The 19,719-nt window shown below is 37.9% G+C and overlaps 1 protein-coding gene across 6 annotated transcripts in view; it reads right to left on the reverse strand.

The window, feature by feature from the left end:
• Nucleotides 1-17,750, reverse strand: part of LOC119479560 (rho GTPase-activating protein 44-like) — a 76,183-nt gene extending 58,433 nt beyond the window's left edge. For 4 of the 6 annotated variants that reach the window (XM_037755320.1, XM_037755319.1, XM_037755324.1 and 1 more), the window contains exon 1: nucleotides 17,446-17,750. In XM_037755320.1, the coding sequence (XP_037611248.1) occupies nucleotides 17,446-17,498 (53 nt within the window). In that variant the 5' untranslated portion in view covers nucleotides 17,499-17,750. The remainder of the gene's footprint in view (nucleotides 1-17,445) is intronic. The other 2 variants (XM_037755323.1, XM_037755322.1) reach the window with 1 other exon arrangement.
• Nucleotides 17,751-19,719: the final 1,969 nt, after the last annotated feature.

Genomic DNA, 19,719 nt, shown 5'->3' on the forward strand with positions numbered 1-19,719 from the left:
TTATCCTGTAGGAGTTCCCTTTTCATGACTCAGCTGCTGAGTCATAGAGTACCTGCCAAACACAAACACTTCATTCTTCTCTGTAGATATGTGGGATTTAATATTACACAATATAGATTACGCAAAGAGCATTTTAAAGCTCCGTCTGGCTTTTTGTTTTGTGTTGACATTGAATCAAACGTGCAGCTAATCCCACTGAGAATCAACAGTTCAGTAGGGCTGCAACTAACCATTAATCTCATTGTTGGTCAATCTGTCGATTACTTTCTTGATTAATTGATTAGTTGTTTGGTTTATAAAATGTCAGAAATGGTGAAAAATGTCAATCCGTGTTTCTCAAAGCGCAAGAGGACATCCTCGAATGTCTTGTTTTGTCCACAACTCAAAGATATTCAGTTTACTGTCATAGAGGATTAAAAAAAAAAAACGAAAATATTCACATTTAAGAAGCTGCAATCAGATCATTTAGACTTTTTATTCTTAAGAAATGACTCAAACTGATTAATCAATTATCAAAATAGTTAATTTAATAGTTAATAACTAATTAATTGTTGTAGCGCTACAGTCCAGTGGGCAGATTTCTGCTGATTTCAGTTATTTTTAGGTGGAATTTTTATGTTATTTCAATGCAGTTTAAAAATAATAGTTGCATCTAAAGCTGAAAGTAACAATTCTTTTAATAATTTATTAAAATCATTTAATTTATATATTTATTTATCTTATTTAATGTACGTATAGATTTGCTAAATGTTTATGTTTTCCTTGTTTTTAGTTGTATTTCTGTGATTCTGATCTATATACTTTTCTGTTTGCTAAGTTAAATTTGCACTTAAATCACTTTATATTTTAGCATATTTTATTGCATTCTTGCTGATACGTGCTTGCTTTAGATCATTTTGTGGATGAAGAATTTAATCTTTTAGTCTTGTAAACAATGACAAATGTTCATCAGCAGTTCCTAGAATGCAAAGTGACGTCTTAAAATAGCTTATTTATTCTGTCCAACAGTCCAAAACCTTAAAGTGGGTCAATTTAAAGAAGCAAATCGTCACATTTGAGAAACTAATTACAGCAAATGTTTGGTATTTTTGCCACTGAAACAACTACTTGGCATTCCTAAATGATATTCTTCTTTGTTTCATCCCCTCATCTGAGACATTTATTTAGTAATCTCTACTGTCAGGATCCAAACATTTCCCCCTTTCAATACCCTCGGTATAAAACAATATTCCTCGGTCTTATCAGAAGCCAATATGGAGCAAAAGCTGCTCTCCTCTCGTACGTTAAACTAAACTACAGCGACAGAGTCAGATTAATTTCCCAGGCTCAAGGAGGAGCAGGATGGGGGCTAACTGCACCCCTGTTGTGCGATGGCTCGTTACAGAGGCATCATGTTATCAGCAGCGACATCTTTATGTGCCACTAAGCCGTCTTATCACAGAGCTGCTCTGCTGATTGCTCTCTGACAAAAACTCATTTCTGAAGCGAGGGTAAGTAGAGTGCATGGAGCTAAAACAAGAGCAACACATGGCAACACAAAACAGCTCTGTCTAAGGTTACCCCCGGTTTGTAAAAACACACTCCTTGGAGGACGAGTGTGTCTTCAGGTGTGTGATGAAATGCCCGGATCACACCTGAAGAAGCTGCTCATCTGTCTGTTGTCAAACTGGATTTGACTTTTGTTACTTGCGGTTTGAAACCTGAAGGTTCACAGCAGGAACCGCGTCTGTGGGGTATGCTGCAATGTTTTACAGCAGGGTGGTGCAACTTTAACGCACTCCCAAAGAACCAGCATGTTGTTTTATCAGGATTCACTTATTTTAAAAATTGTCTGTAACTCCACTAGATTACGATTTATAAGACTCAAACTGTCTAATATCAGTTATGGTCAGTTTTGTTTATTTATTTAAGGTAATTTCATTTTATTTTTATTTATTATTTTTTTCTTTAAATGTATTTATTTTCAGATATTATTTATTTTTTTTATTTTGTTTATTTGGATTTATATAATTTCATTTATTTATTTATTTTTCAAATGCTTCACGTTTTAGCGTTATGTCCACGTGCCTGCCTGGATCTTTGGAATTTACCACAAATGTATGTACATTTTGGTGATTTTACAACGTCCTTGTGGTCAGTTCGGTTTATTTATTTAAGGTAATTTCATTCATTTTTATTTATTATTTATTCTTTTTTTTCTTTTAATTTATTTATTTTAAAATATCTATTTATTATTTTTATTTTGTTTATTTGGATTTATATAATTACATTTATTTAGTTATTTTTTTTAAAAAAAGGTCAACCTTGGGTAAAATGTTGACCTCGTCACTGTCACTATTTACCCAGTCGTCCAATCACAATGGAGGAGGAGCGGGAAAAATACCACAAAGACAAACCGTCACGTCCTACATGTAGGCTACAAGTGCCGAACAACAACAATGGAGGAGAAATGAATGCACATAGACCGGCGGGTCCGTCATCTCTCCCTCCGTGCTCCAGCCTTCTCTTCATCCAGAGCAACTACTCTACCTTGTGCCGCCGTTTTTACTCCTGCGGATATTCCGTATCATAGCAACAAGACGCAACCAAAGCCTCTCAGCTGAAAAAGCCTTATTGTAGTTTAATAAGTTTTGTCATTTAAAAAGCAACAATATACCTAATAATAGCCTAACAATAAAGCTTAATTATATAGCACTAAAATCAGGATATCGCATATCGCGCTGTTGAGCCAATCATTATCACCGCAGGGGAAATGCCTTCACCGTGACAGCCCTAACACCAGCACCCTCAAATCCTGTAATTTCCTCCGCTCCTGATGCTCTGAAACAAACCATATTGCCAGACAAGAACGCAGATGCTGGACGATTCTGCAGATCTCCGTCTAATACATGAAACTCAGATCTGTATAACTGCTGCAGCTCGGCAACACTGGATACTTATAACTAAAAAAGGCAATTAAATACTGCTATACACGCTTTACGTAGTTTGATTCAGACTAATTTACTAAAAGAAGGAACAGTAAAGCAAATAATAATTGTGTTCTTGTCCCACTTTCTCTAGTTTTACTTCAACAGCAATGAACCCCCGGAATCTATTTGCATTTTATATGAGTACAATTAGCTCTGTTCTCCCACTTCTGGCCAAAAATAACACCTTATTATGGACAGCCGCTGTGGTTCAGGCTGAACAGCTCAGTTAGCAGATTAGCAGCCTTACTGCTGTTTACGAGGTGTGCAGACTAAAGACATCTGAAGAGCTCCTGCAGAGGAGGAAAGACTTTTTTAAAAAGATTAACTGCAGCTGGCACCCCAACCTGATGATTAAAATACCAAGCATTAATACGCAGTCAGCGTTGGTTTATCTGCCGGTGTGTTTGTAATACTTAATACAGGAACATAATATAGCATATATCACTATAAACAACTGCTGTTAATTTACAGCAGGATTTCAACAGTATTAACCTGTTATTGCTAAAAACAGTGCTTTACTGTTAATACAAAAGAAAACCTGTTAAATTACATCATAGGCTGTTTTTTAACTGAACTATAATGCATTCTTAAAAAACATCACTTTACTGCTGATCAACTGTCTAAAGTATCATCAGTAACAGTTTCAAGCAGGATTTGTTGAATTCTGGGACCTGAACATTATTAAAATATGCGAAAAATATGAATGAATTATCAGACAAAATCTTAATAAAATATGCTAAAATATTATTAAAATATCCACCAAAAAAATTATAAAATATTTGAAAAACATTAGTAAAATATCAGAAAAATATTAATAAGTTATCAGACAAAATCTTGCTAAAATATGCGGGAAATATTTGTAAAATATTTGTAAAATATCTGAAAAACTTTAGTAAAATATCTTAAAAATATTAATAAGTTATCAGACAAAATCTTAGTAAAATATCCAAAAACTCTTAGTAAAATATCCCAAAAAATATTAGTAAAATATCTGAAAAACGTTGGTAAAACATCAGGAAAATATTAAGTTATCAGGGAAAATAGTGCATTAAAACAAATCAGTAAGATAATGTAAAAGAAAGGTGGAAAAACAGCTATATAATGTATCTTTAAACAGTAAATTAACTGTAAAATACTGTGAAATTATGTATTTTTCATTAACAGTACAAAGCTGTAAATTTCAGCGACAGTATAATAATGTTAATTTTACAGTAACATAAAGGCAACCCAGTTCTTTACTGTTATTTTACTGGGATATTCTTAACAGTGTATATATACACAGTAAAGTCAAATGTTTAAAGCCAGAATTTCCTCACTCAGCCTCCGTCATGATTACACTCGGTTAAGTCACCTACACTATCAGCATGTTTACATCATCATCTCGGCAGCTCCCGGAGTAAATGACTCAACCGTTGCCGTGGAAACGAGGCTGTGTGGGTTGAGGCCCATTGAAGTGATGTATGGCTGAGAAACACTGGGGCTCACTGAAACATACGCTTGTGGGGGTGACGGTAAGAAATGAAGCTCATAATAACTCCTCCATCCACCGTGGCGTGATTTGTGCGTTGTTTGCTTCACAGCTGACAGTCAACATCTTTACTCAGACTGTAATGAAGATTTAACGGGATCATGTTCTCCAGCATCCTGTTTCAACCACAACTATGTGGAATTACACATGTAGCATAAAAAAACAAACTGAATTAAATTTCAATTTGGATGTTCTATATTTTTCTTCTTGACAATGAATCTCATGAAAAGAGACATGGAGTCGTGCATACTCCAATTAATGTTGTTCTACCGTTTGAAAACAGCCTCCCTCTTTTATTCCTTCAACCACCTTCTTGAAAAGGTTGGCGTTGCGATATTTGTGCATATCCAAAAACCTGTTGATGTCCAAGTCTTTCATAATGTTTAAAATAAGGGCTTTCAATCGATTAAAATAGTTAATCACGATTAATCACATTTTTTATCTGTTCAAAATGTACCTTAAAGGTAGATTTGTCAAGTATTTAATCCTCTTATCAACATGGAAGTGGACAAATATGCATGCTTTATGCAAATGTATGTATATATGTATTATTTGAAATCAATTAACAACATAAAACAATGACAGATATTGATCCAGAAACCCTCACAGGTACTGCATTTAGCATAAAACAATATGCTCAAATCATAACATGGCAAACTGCAGCCCAACAGACAACAACATCTGCAGGGACCCCTTTGAAAATGGCCATGCTAGTTTTTCTCTGCCAAAATTTAGCATAAGTTTGGAGCATTATTTACAAGCTAGTATGACATGGTACCAATGGAATCTTTAGGTTTTCTAGTTTCATATGATATCAGTATCTTCACTCTAGCTTAAAAATTGAACCCGCTACAACCTAAACCTTAGAAATTAGTAGCGATAAAACTAATTAGCGTTAACGTGTTATTATGGCATTAACTTTGACAGCCCTAGTGGTTTCCTGTAGTGATAATTAATCCTTGACATAACACTGTGAGCTACTCAGCGGGTGGAAAGGTGGAGAAATTATTCTGCCTGTCACGATGATCAAAATGATGTAAAATGTAAATCTGCTTCTGTTTCAAATATGAAGGAACAAAGTGGGACTCTTACCTCCCTAATTATTCAAAGTAAAGTCGGTGGAGTCAGAGTTAAAACCCCGACCAGCTGTTGTGAAGGTGTGGCCACAAAGCTGCCGTGCAAGACTCGACTGATTCTACTGTACCTGTTGCCGTGTCGCCACCACTCCTATCTATGTCTGTTAAACTTTAATGGGAAGTCAAACCCTCGGCTCTCAGGTGTCACTGTCACTGCCTCGCCGACTGTGGTGTGAGATGAGGGGCAGGAGGTGAAGAGGACAACTTCACATGCACAGGAAAAACTGGCAAGGCCATTTTCAAAGGGGTCCCTTGACCTCTGACCTCCAGATGTGTGAATGTAAATGGGTTCTATGGGTACCCACGAGTCTCCCCTTTACAGACATGCCCACTTTATGATAATCACATGCAGTTTGGAGCAAGTCATAGTCAAGTCAGCACACTGACACACTGACAGCTGTTGTTGCCTGTTGGGCTGCAGTTTGCCATGTTATGATTTGAGCATATTGTTTTATGCTAAATGCAGTACCTGTGAGGATTTCTGGACAATATCTGTCATTGTTTTGTGTTGTTAATTGATTTACAATAATAAATATATACATACATTTGCATAAGGCAGCATATTTCCCCACTCCCATGTCGATAAGAGTATTAAATGCTTGACAAATCTCCCTTTAAGGTACATTTTGAATGGATAAAAGTGTGATTAATTTGCAATTAATTAATTATTTTAATCAATTGACAGCCCTAGAAGCTACACAAAAAAACCTACAAACACAGTCGCACTCTACTGTAGAAATTAGTCCAGCTATTTGAAACAATATGATGTAATTTGTGTGATATTTTCAGTGATTGCCCTTTCAATTACCTACAGAATTGCTCTCCGTTTGATTGAAATAAACCCAGAAAATGAAAACAATTCCTGCTGCATCTCTGCAAGAAATCTCCCTGAAGACGGATGTGCTTTAGACAGAGGGGAGTAACAAGAGAAGGAGTAGAAAACCGCTCCCATTAGAGTGGGAAATGAATGCGTCTGCCTCTTTCTGAGACGGCCGGCAACACAAGATAATGTGTAAATAACGAGGACGGCTTCTCCACTCCGTCAACCCAACTGGTAATTTCAGACGGAGGTTCATTGTTTGTTGTGAGTGAGATTTTAAGCCGTGCTCTACAACAGACGAGACTTTAAACTGATCAGGGGGTTTCCAAAGTCTGACGCTGTGTGCAGAATCAAGACAGCTGGGTGTAGCGCTGCAACTTGAGCCTATATTTGTTTACATTCTGGCGAATTGGCACCATTAACAGTATGCTGAATTAACTATTAGCAGCTCCTTTTTGTAATGTACCCATGGAAGGAACATACAACTATCACTGGATCACTCTGATAGTGAAGAAAACCTACAAATGTGAAGAATCTCTAGCAAGTTCTGGGGTTATAGCCGGAGTTATGGACATTTATACGTGATATTATTTATTTGAGATAATGATACCTCAAAGGGGAAGTTGCATTGAGTTTATGACTCAGAGAAGGAGAATGATTTTTGATGGAAATTGCTGCAATCAGGCCTCAATTTAAGTGTCTTAAAGTACCTTAATTGCCTCCATAAGCTGTGTGTTACAGACACTGCTGCAACCGCTGATAGGGATGTAAATCACAAGTTTCATCATGATACAATATTATAATGACTCTTTGGACAACGATATGATATTTGCTGAAATCACAAAGTCTGCCACAATTTTGATTCGATTCAAATCAGGGGCCTGCGATCGATATGAGATGATATCACAATCAGTCACATCTATCAACTCAACAACTGCTACTGAGATACTTCTGAGTCATTTCACTCCGTTTTGAACCTTTCTAAGCAAAAAATACTTTTTGACCGCAGCCCTTCATGAACCTATCAACATATCACTGCCTCTGACCTCACAGTCTGAAAACCCGTGTGCCACCACAGATCAACAGCGTCTCCTCAAAGCTGCACTCCATCACGTTCTTTTTACGAGTCGTGGCCGCCAACACGAGCACTCTAGTCTGCATCAGGGCACGACAGGATGTTGACGCGATGTGTTTTATCTGGATCAACACTCGACCTGACAGCTCTGAATGAGACATCAGCACGCCTGCATCAGCATGCGGTCACTTGAGTGGAATTTCCCTAACAGGCTTCCCAATTAGTGTCCATTACAACAGTGCAAATACTGCAGCAGCTCTGGGAGTGTTACCCCTCCCGTCCCCTACTCGTGATGTCATTTCCTGTCGTGCTCAGGCTCTGAAGCACTCGGGTGTTTTTAACAGTCCTCGGAGGCTGCAGGCTGTTTTTAAAGCGAGGTGGGATCCCGTCACAGCTGAGCTAATGTTTCCAGGACTGCTCAGCGGTGGGCGGGTGTGTTCGACGCACAGGAAAAGGTGGAGCGTTGTTGGGTGACCGGGCGGGTAACGTCAGCGACAAAACAGAACTGAGGGACTGTGGTTGTCACGGTAACACGGGTGTGTCACAAGACGCCATATGGTCACACACACAAACACGGGACTTGTGGGAAACTTGCTTTTTATGCCGCCAGTCTGACTTCATGCATGTTGGTAATTAATACAGTATGTGGTCAAAAGTATGTGGACACCCGAATCCTCATGTGTATTTTCAGTTTGGGCCCAAAATTAAGTGATATCTTAATTACGGCTGTCAAATCCTAAAATTGTTTATGATGTAAGGAGTCAAACAACAATGTTCTTTGCAGTCTAAACATGTAGATAAAGTGAAATATATGCATTTAAATCTTAACGTGTTAATGCAAAATCGTTTTAACAGCATTAATTTCTTTAACGCATTAACGCAATCGATCTTTCGGAGGTTGTAGTGGGCTCACTTTTAAAGCTAGAGTGAAGGTAATGGCATCATATGAAACTACAAAACCTAAAGAATCCATTGGTACCAACCATGTCATACTAGCTTGTCACAAAGGAGGTTAAATAACGCTCCAAAGTTGCGCTAAATTTTGGCAAGGAAAAACTGGCATGACCTCTCATTTTAAGATATGTGAATGAAAACTCATAAAAACTCAAATTCAATAAAACAGATGTTGACAAACTGCATGATTTGCAGTTGGAAAAAAAGGTAATAAATCGCAATATTTTGCGATATATCTCATCACAATATCGCAAATATCGTGATAACATCGTATCATGACTTAGCCTCTGATGATTCCTTCCTTCCATTCTCTGAATGACTTAACATCTACTGAATGTTTTTCTTTTACTTGTAACTGAGTATTTCTACGCTGTAGTACTGCTAATTTTACATTTAAAAAAAACAATTTGAGAACGTTCTTCCACCACTGAAAAACAGCAATAGTTCTCAGTAGATATCTCTGGATATTTTAAGGTTAAAGGTGAACAAGAAAACATTTTTTAAAGATGTAAAACCACCTCCTTCCTATATTTTAATGAATAAACTGGCAGCTTAGAAACATCCTGTTGATTTCCAAACTTTGTAAAGAAGCAAAACTATTTTCTAAATGCCACGAGCAGCAGCATAGCTGAGCGGAGCTGAGGGGGTTGTGCATCTGTCTGCCGGCTCCTCGGTGGCTCAGCAACAACCCGAAGCAGCGTCTCCATCATCACACTCCAGTGACTTCAATAACGCTCCACTGGCAGTAACATCTCCCTGAGTGACTCCCTCGGTTTCACCCAAAAACCCCGACGTCCCAGAAGAACACTGACAGACAAGTCAAGAAAACATATCAGTGAGGCTTTTTTTTTTTATGCCTCTTATAATTCAAAATCTACTGCTGCTGATTTGCAGGATTATAAACCCCACATTGAGTCATTAAATCTGAAGCAGGATCCAGTTCTACGAGCGTCGAGGTGAATATATAATCACACACCTCAGTCAGTGTGCAAAAAGAAGCTATTTTGTCAAAAAGAGTCATCACCTCCTCGCTCTACGCTGATTAGCTTCAGGGTACAACTGACAGAGCATCATTTCAGAACGTGCTGCGCTTTCACAAAGTAAAGTTTACACTGGAGGGTAGAGAGGCTGCAGAGGACGGGAGGACAGTGAAGAATGAGAGGCAGGTAAATGAATGTGTGAGGCGAGTAGAGGAAGAAGAATCACGGCTGTAGACGTGGAAATCAATGCATTAAAGACATCAGAAGTGAGCCACAACAAGAAATGAAATATCAAGCACTGATGTATTCTGAAAGAAAAAATGCTTATTGTTATTTTAGGTCATATAATCAAACCCTAATCCCCGTAAACGTAGCTGGAGTCAGGACCTAGTTAGCCTAGTTTAGCATAAAGACAGGAAGCCTGGCTGTGTCCAAAACTCAAACACACGCCTATGACGCCTCTAAAGTCATCTTATTTACAACATGACAGAAATACAAATGACAATTTGTGGTTTTAGTGGGCGATATGTGCTTAAGAACTATTTCTTGGCAAACAGCACAACGTCCTGAAGTCTTGATGTCCCAGTGAGGTCGCCAGGTTTAACACCATCGTGGCTGCACGACCAAAAAAACACAAAAAAACTGAGCATATTTAGCAACCTGGCAACGCTGCACAGAAGTTCTGGACAGATGGATGAACTACTGATCATAAGTGGTTATTTTTTCGATTTATTTAACTTAGTTGTAATTTCCTACACTTTTTAAAAAAAACAAAAAAACTGTATGCAACTTTCAGAAAATCCTCGTTATTAATGACACCTGCAGCCGTTAAGTGAGCTGCAGTGAACACCTCAACGTCCATTAATTCCTGATAATGGACCCCTCGTCGGTGATTATCCATTACATAATGTTCTGTAATGTTCCTATATTTTATTTGGACCATTGGCTCCATGATACTAACTAGCTTGTAGTCTGCAAATGACTTTATCAGCTTACGTCACGAAGCAATCAACGGCTTCTTTGGATTTTCTCGGCAAAACAGTCCCAAGTCCTTTACGTAGAAATCAGTCCACAGACGGGTTATAGGCAACCGAGAAAGACGAGGAAGGTCTCAGTTTTTAAGTTACGTTACAATCCGTTCACACATTGACAATATAAAGTGGTTAATACATGTAAAATGTCACATATAGTACCTTTAAACTTAAAAAAAAACTTAAAATTTAAGGGGCGACACTACAGGTGAATAGGGTAAAAATGTAACCATGAAACTTCCCCGGTTGATTACTTACATTAAGACAATTATTTTTTGAATTACAAGTTTTCTGAAAAATTATGTTTAAATATGCAAATGAAGCATTATCTAATGCAAACTTTTGGTGAATTTAGGAGAAATCTACAGATGCAAATAGACAAAGTAGTAAAATAGATAAACCTAAATGTGTATTTTGGATGTTTTCTTTCCACTAGTCTGAAAGAAAACGTGTTATGGAAGCAAAATAGTGCATGAAAAATGATGTTTTTGCCTGTCGTGCCTCGCCTTAAACTAAAAACAACTTTAAAAAAAAACTGCATCCTTTCAGGAGCAGTGGGCTGCAACAAAGCTGTCATGTACCAACCCTTTCTAACAATAAAAACACTGTTTGTGTTCAGGTCAAACAAACAGATACAACATGTTAATGAATGAACTTTAGAGATTTTAGCAGGAGAGCCAGGCTAGCTGTTTCAAAGTCATTATGCTAAGCTATGCTAACCACATCCTGACAAATATGCATTATGTCCCCAAATGAATATTCCTTTAATTGTGTGCTTTGCCCTCATTGCTGGCAGCTAGCATCTCTCATAGACTCATAATAATTACCGTGATGTTAGCAGAGAGGGTCAGCGTCCAACTGCTTGCAGGAATTCCTCGTTAACAGACTCTCATCATGATTAATGAGGACGATTCGGACAGGTAGGTGAGACACACACACACTTAAACACACACTTAAACACACACTTACACCCTCAGACAGTAGACAGTATAACGCCTCTAATGATGCTCATAATAAAAAGCTCTCCCACCCACGATGTGAGTCAACACCTCAGAGGTGCAACACCTCACGCTGTAAACATATAAAGTCATGCATGTCACGTTACAGTCCAGTCTCTCCTTTACCCTTTCACCCTGAGCATTAACACTAACACTAATTTATTTCATTTTCCTCCCAGGACAGCATTATTCACTTTGTTTTCAGCGTGCAAAGTAGCCTCGCTATGAATACTAATTACTCTATGTTCTGAATAAAGGGCAATCAATTATCAAATCCTGAGGATGTTGTTGGAATTAGCGCACACACATACAGCGCCGTGTCTGACAAATGGGTTCATTATCTTTCAGCTGAATGGTCCGGCGTTCGAGGAGGGTAACATTTATGCATAATTTATGTTCGCCTTCATGGAGCCGTTTGTAGTAATCTGATGTATATATTCTGTATAAGACAGGAGGAGCTCCCAGATCTCTCTCTACCAGAGCAAAACACTGAAGCTCAGCATTGATGGGATGTCAACAGGGTCGTGACAGCAGTGTGACCAATGAGACGTCCAGATGTCAGGAGGTCAGGGACCGTTGGGGATACAAGACACCCACGAGGATGCATATCTCTGTTATGTCAAATAGGTCTGGTATTGTGTTCACTGACATCTGGTTCATCCGTTGAACATAAACAATCAAACGTATAAATGGTGGGAAAATCTTCGTATCCGCACTTTGTTCCTTCCTCCATGAATCTCAGCATCATCAAAGTGTTCATCTTTGTGCTCCGAGCAGCAGCGACAGATTAAACAGTGTGACAGAGAGGAGCAGAGGTCTGTGGGCACTGCAGGGCAACACATCCCGTCTTCCTCCCTCTCTGCTGTCACCATATCGAATAATAAAGCCTAACAACCGTGGCTGGTTACACGGGTTACTCCTCAGGTTTTATTGAAGGGAGACCAACGGAGCAACAACCGAGCCCAACGTCAACACCAGGAAAAACCACCGGCCAAAGGTTCTCGCATCAATCAGAGAGTCACGATTTGTTCCTGCAGCGACGAATATGACGGGGGGAGGGTGGGAACAATAATGCATGAAATAAATAAACAAAAATAATGAAGCCATTAAGGGCATGCCTGTTCTTCCACCGTGAAAAAATATACAATTTACTGTGCTCTCTTCAATCACCAGAGCTAACAGACTGACAGTTGATAATGGTTTTAGGACTGAATTGGAGCAAATACAAACAATACGTTGTGGGTTTTTTGTCACCTGCAGCCTGAACGCTCCACTGTGACAAAAAGAAACAATTTCCCAGCCTGTTGATGGAGATTAGAAACCCATTTTCCAACATCTCGTTAATAGATTTCAGTTTTATCTCGCATTGACATTCATCAGCTTCCTGTGCTGAAACCTGGACAAACATGTTTTTATTAAAGAGATTTTTCTGCTCTGAAGTCAAATAACAAGCCTCTTTTCGTTTATCGCCAACACACCCCAAAAAAAAAAAATGTGAATGAGAAGATGAGTTAAAAATACTCTATTGCAGCAGAAGTGACAGAGCCAAAAACAGGATTAGGCCTGTCCCCTTCCTGCCATAACCTCGCTGTGCTCACAGAGAGTTACACATTTTCATTCAGCCACACAGTTTACGCAGCATTACGCAGGATTAATGGTGCAGACTGACTGTTTTAGAGATGAATTTAACTGTGTCTGAACCTCTCTTGACCTATATCCTCAACTGGAGCAATGCAGCAATGTCGTCCTGGAGGGAGACGCTTCATTAGTTTCAGGATGCTCATGTGCGTGTTTTCCTGCACGGAGTAAAACTATAAAGAAGACAGATAGGCATTTTGCAAGCTCCAAATGATGTTGCTCTAATGCTAAAGAAAGGAAGAGGAAGTAGATAAAGCGTGTAAATATTCCCAAACTTTAATTTTCATTCCCTTTGCTGTGATCCAAATCAGATCCCCGAACCAACAAATGAGATTTCAAATGAGCATGTAAGTAAGTTTTAAATACACTTCATGGAGAAAAACAATATAATTGTAATTAGAAACACTTCTGAAATGAACTATATATTTAGAGTAGGCCTCGGTATACCCAGTGTGCATAATCAGATTTCCTTAAATGTACTGAAAATATAGTTTGAATAAATCATAATAATTATTCTGTATAGGCAAAATGAGTGAATATAAAGGTTTGAAGTGAATGAATCCTATATTGTTTAGATAAGCATCTCATCCTTCCTGTTTTGGGTGTAACTGTTGCTCTAAGCCACGTTGTCAGGTGTTAATAATCAAATAATCATACCAAGACTCATACCAGACTGTCGCACAGGCAGAACAGAGGTTGAGAACACACTGAATATCCTGTTAGCAAATAGGTTACAGATGTTTTTTTGTTTTTATCATAAACAATACCAGACAAAATTTGAAGATAACACCAAACGAACGTTGTGAGTGGTGTCAGTCAAAGGTGACAAGAGCTCAGAGGAGATGTGATCTGATCATTTATGTCAGTAATCAGTTTCTTGTAATACATGACTGACATAGTTAAAGGAACAGTTATATATTAAGGGGAAATATGCTTATTCTTGCAGAGAGTCAGATGAGAAAACTGATGCCGCTCTCATGGCAATTCAATACGAAGCTGGAGCCAGAAGACGATAAACTAATGGGGAAAACAGCTGGTATTTACACTTTTTATATATCATGTTTAGGGGTGTAAGAAAATATCGAAAATGTGTAAAAATGTCAGTCATTTGGCAATATTTCACAGTGGAAAATCCAACAAGTAAAACGGCGATATGGACTATAAGGCTTCCGTTTCCAGGGGTGGCAGATAGTGTTGCCAATTTCAACACCAGCAATCTTATAAAACATTTGAAGACGCATCACGTGAAAGAGCACGACGACTTCACCGAGGCAAAGGGGAAAAAGAATGAACCGCAGCAGCAAACGTTGGAAATCACATTAAAAAAAAAGCGACGAAGATATCCGACAAAATTGTGGAATTCATTGTTCTGGACGACAAAATGGGAAGGTGGGATTTTGCCGCTTAATGGAGCATTTGGAGCCAATGTACAGTTTGCCAGGGCGCAAATACATCTGTTAAATAATAATGAAAATAACCTTATTTTGTATTATCATGCTGGTATCGGAGGAGTACTCGATATCGGCCGATACTGCAAGTTCAAGTATCGGTATCGGGAAAGGAAAAATGGTATTGGAACATCTCTAGTATAATTACACCTGGCAACACTGCAAAATGTCATTTGGTTTGTGTAGTTTCTTTTTCTGAAATCCGTGGGACATCAGGATCCTGCGACCTTCAACACCAACCAGGTGACGCGGGCTGCCAAGGTCATGGAGGGAATATCACCAATTACCTGTGTGGCCAGCGGTGAGGCGTCATGTTGGAGTCTCTACCCTCTAAATATGACTAATTGCCCCTGCTGTTCTGCCTCTTATGATACGGGTTAGAACTCATTACCGGGATGTTCCGCCTCACTGGGCTCCGGTGCTCCGGCTCTCAGGCAGATGAGGGGAAATAAACAAGCACCTGGCCTTCCACACACACACATATACATTTTTATGATTATATACTTACAAATAATTGGTTGGTTTTATCTGTTGAAGTGCATTAGAGCTGTTGTCCCTTCCAGCTCCAGTAAGGAGCACAAGGCACAATTCCAGTAATTTTTTCTTAGTAATGGGCAAATGTCCTCAAGGGATTTCTGATACCTCTGCCAAGTCCACTCTGCTGGGCATTAGCTGCAGTAATACCTTTTTCATTGATTTGTATCAGCGCCTCTGGCTGCAGGCTGAGTGTGGGTGAGCGAGGTACAAGATAGCTTGACACAAAATCCTTTCGGTGCGCCAGCATCGTCGGTTACTGCCGTCAGCCAAGCAAAACAAACAGGTTATAGTGCACTTACATCACCGCAGCAATGCATACTGAAACCTGGAGCAAGTTATTCAGGCTGCAAATCAACCTGATTTGACGCGTCCTCTTTGGCTGAGCTGAGTTAAAACACAGCAATGATTCTGTTTTAAGGGTTATGCAACAAATTAAACAACACTCGATCCAAACTGCCAAAAGCGCAGTGTTGACACTCTGACATTGACTTTCAGTTACGACGAGCTAAGGGTGGGGTTGACAAATAGAAGTAGAGACAAAGACTTGCAAGCACCTATTGAGAACCAAGCTGCCGCTACACCTCTTCAAACTGTGATCCCAAACCAACTTGGCCTGCAGGCTCAAAGAAGCAACAACAACAGTGACAGAAAACTGCAGTCATTTGTGCGTAGTTTCATAGTAAAGATACAAGCATCAAGTTGCTCTTAGCGTCATGATAAAAGAGGCATATATAGAGCTTGTTTGAGCCAAAATGGGTCATGCACTTTCTGACTATTACTTACTGAGCCTCAGGTCCCATATGAGAGATTAAAACAAACTCAGAGAAACAGACACACTGATAACAGATAAATCACATAAACCTAAGCACATTAATCTAAAGCATTTCTTACATTTCATACTACTATCTGATGCAGCTTTGTGCAGTCAGGATTTACTAGGATTAATCACTTCCATCATCAACCGTGACGCGTCACCATGTTTTAATGGTACTTTAACTTACAGGATTTCAAAAAAAAAAAAAAAGCATTTCTGGAGCTTGACAGCGAACAGTAAAGATCATTTTATCTGCAGGCATTTAACCTATAGTTTCTTAGGTTATTACAATCCTTGCTCACTTCCCCAGAGGCGTAGCTAGAGGTTATGGGTCACATGAACGAGAGGAAACCCTCCTCCTACCAGAACTACTCGTCACCCTCGTGCCTAGCAAGTTTTGTTTCCTTGGTACAAAAGAGACATGACTATGAGGACAAATTCAAAAACAACTCTCTGTATTCTCACAATCTGAACTGTTGAGTCAAATATATATTTAAAATCAATCAAGGGCTGTGCCGATATATTATTTTGTTGTCATTCATGCATGCAGAAAGTCCGAAAAATACACTAAAATGCATCTGTATTAAGGACACAAATGAATGAAACATGAGTTTGACCAGTTTTTACTGGAATTATCACTATTAATTGGAGTTCCCCAAGGCACAATCCTCGGGCCTTTTTAATTAACATTTGCACGCTTCCGTTAAGCCAGATTAAGCAAAACAATTTAAATCACTTATCATACTTGTCAGCTAAGTAAGGGATAATGTACAGCGAGCCAGTCATGTTGTGAAAGAAACCCCGACAGGGCGATGCTCCAAAAAAACAAAAAAAAAACAGGTTTAGGCAATAAAACTACAACTTCTTTAGGTTTAGGCAACAAAACTACAATTTATTTAGGTTTAGGCAACAAAACTACAACTTCTTTAGGTTTAAGAAAAAAAAACTACTACTTCTTTAGGTTTAAGAAAAAAAAACTACTAGGTTTAGGCAATAAAACTACAACTTCTTTAGGTTTAGGCAAAAAAACAAACACTTTGTTAAGTTTAAAGAAAAACATTGTGTTTTGGGTATACCTTCTTTCAGTGATCTACCATGTGAATAGATGATAAAACCTACTAGTGGGTGTAGTAGGCCCCTATTGACCCACATCTATGGGGATTATAGCGACTGATAACGCCTATTTATCGGTCAGTGGTCAGCAGCAGCAGAATCCCTGCTCCTTGGGTACCATGTCCTCTCTCCCTCCTCATCATCATCCAGTGCGGATACGCTCCTCCTCCCCTGCTGGGCTTCAATCAATCACACAACGCTCAACACTGCAACTGTGACCTCCACTGACAGTTAATGCTTTGTGCAAATCAAACCAGCTGAGCTGCAAAAAAAAGCCCCATTGACTGAATGAGAGTAAAGCCGAACTCAGCCGATAAACTCCTGCTTTGGTTATCTTCAGTCACAGCAAATTACAAAGCTCAATGTGGTGGATTTATATGCGTTTTGGTAAAATCAGCTCTTACCTGCCCACAGTTTGGTTGGCGAGCTGTCTCATTCGGTTGAACTGCTTCTTCATCTTGTGTTTTTCAGCCACTCCACATTATCTCATTGATAGAATTAAAGTCAGATCTCCAGTCTGGTTCTACGGCAGACGAGGAGGGTCAGTCTGTAAACATCCAGCTTTTAAAACATCCAGTTTGTGGAGGAAACATTCAGCTAAAAGCTCCTCATTTCAGCCTGAATGTGTCTCAGTCATCCGCTCCGCTCCGCTGCTCCAGAGATGCTGGACCGAGTCCTCCTCTCTCGGGTCTGACAGCTCGCTGACGACACGACGCTCCACACAGGTGCACTATGGGAAATGTAGTTTAGTTAGATCTCTCTTCTGCACAGAGCCACATTGATGATTTCAGCTTTTAATTCACTTTTGATTCATAGTACTCAATAACAGTAGCCTATTATGGAGGACCACAAAAGTCACGTAAATAGTAATAAAGCATTTAATTGATTAATAACTAATTGTACAATAGAAATAGCCATTATTAAAAACAAACTTAGCAAATCCAATAGCTAATGGGTGAAAACCTGTATTCTTAATTCAATTTGTAAATCCAGTTATTAATTTTTCTTTTTAAACTGTATTTTCAAATAGAATTTTAAATTTCATTATTTATTTATGAATTCATAAATGTATTTATTGACTGTTTTATGGTGTTTTTGCAAATCCCTTTTTAATTTGAACTATTTATTGATGAATTAATATTTCATTTGTAAATTATTTTTTATAATTCTTATTTTATTGTCCATTAAAATGTCAAATAATTAATTACTTTGTAATTTAGTCCATTTATTCATAGATTAGTAAATCAATTTGTTAACAAACGTATTAATGGGTACAATTATTTATTAATCAATTAAATGGTTTATTACTATCTACATGACGTAAATAGTAATATTTAGAAGCATTTAATTGATTCTTAACTAATTATACAATAAAAATAGCCATTAATACATTTGCAAACTTAGCAAATCCAATAGCTAATGGGTTTAATAAAAGCATCAGGGAAATGCAAGGTGGGAAATATTGCTAACTTTGTAATTTAGTCAATTTATTCATAAATTAATAAATCAATTTGTAAACAAATGTATTAATTTTTATTGTACAATTAGTTAAATGCTCTTACTATTTACGTGATTCTTGTGGTCCTCCACAGCCTATAGTTGACTACTTAATACAAAATAAAAATCCCTTAATTTGTGCCTGTGAATCAACCTATCAATAAATCCTTTGAAACCCAGAATACTAACCATTATTCTTTAAAGCAACATTATTTTAATTGATAGTGGTTCTTGATTTAATGAAGAAATTTAGGACATTTAAGGTATAAAATGTGTTTTGGCTGGCTCTAACTCAATTAATTTAGCTACCAAACAATGCTTTAAACATCTGGACTATTTACTGTTTTGCAGGTTTATTATCTGAAGGCCTGTACTTGAAATGTCAGATATATTAGCTTATATATAGTAATATAATAGGCCTATTTATAGCCCACAAAAAGGAAATGTCAGTAGACTTGAATATGCATGAGGACATTGTTAATTATCCACAAAGGCTTTATTGCTCATCCAGGTGATATTTAATATTGCAAAGTTCAGCCTTGATGACCGATTTTGAAAGTAAAAGTACAAAGTAAAAGTAAAAGTAAAAGAACAGTTCAGCGCAGTCTTAATGTGTGTGATATAAAGTGTAAATTACAGCTTCACTAGATGTGGTGAAGGCTTTGGTGCAACTATACAGTGTGCAGGCAAACAGCATCACCTTGTGGCTGTCAGCAGTGATGACACTGGAACTGACAATACAATCAGTTGGCAGTTTATTAGGTATATGTAGATAGATAGGTAAACCTACCTAATAAAGTATTTAATTAGTCAGAAGTTTAAATCACTAGATCAGCCAAAAACAGAGATTCCCATGTTGTTATTTTATCTATAAACAGTTTGTCAAGCATGCCCGTCTGTGGCGATTAAAGAGTTGGCAATTGTTAGTTGTCAAAATGTCTAATAAAAATCATAAAAAAAGATTGCATGAAACAAATTAAATGGCACCTTAAAAACAACCGGAGTGGTCAAAAAAGTGGTCAAATATAAATAATAAAAAAAAATTGAAAAATAGAAAATACATTATTCATATCAATTTTATTTTATATTCTAAAGTGTAGTTTACATTTTATTGTATTTTCAAGGAACATATTGTTGCACTTTATGAAGATACCAATATGTTTTTTCAGGCAGAGAATATT

Source organism: Sebastes umbrosus, chromosome 20 (genome assembly GCF_015220745.1).
Source record: "Sebastes umbrosus isolate fSebUmb1 chromosome 20, fSebUmb1.pri, whole genome shotgun sequence".
Lineage (NCBI taxonomy): Eukaryota > Metazoa > Chordata > Actinopteri > Perciformes > Sebastidae > Sebastes > Sebastes umbrosus.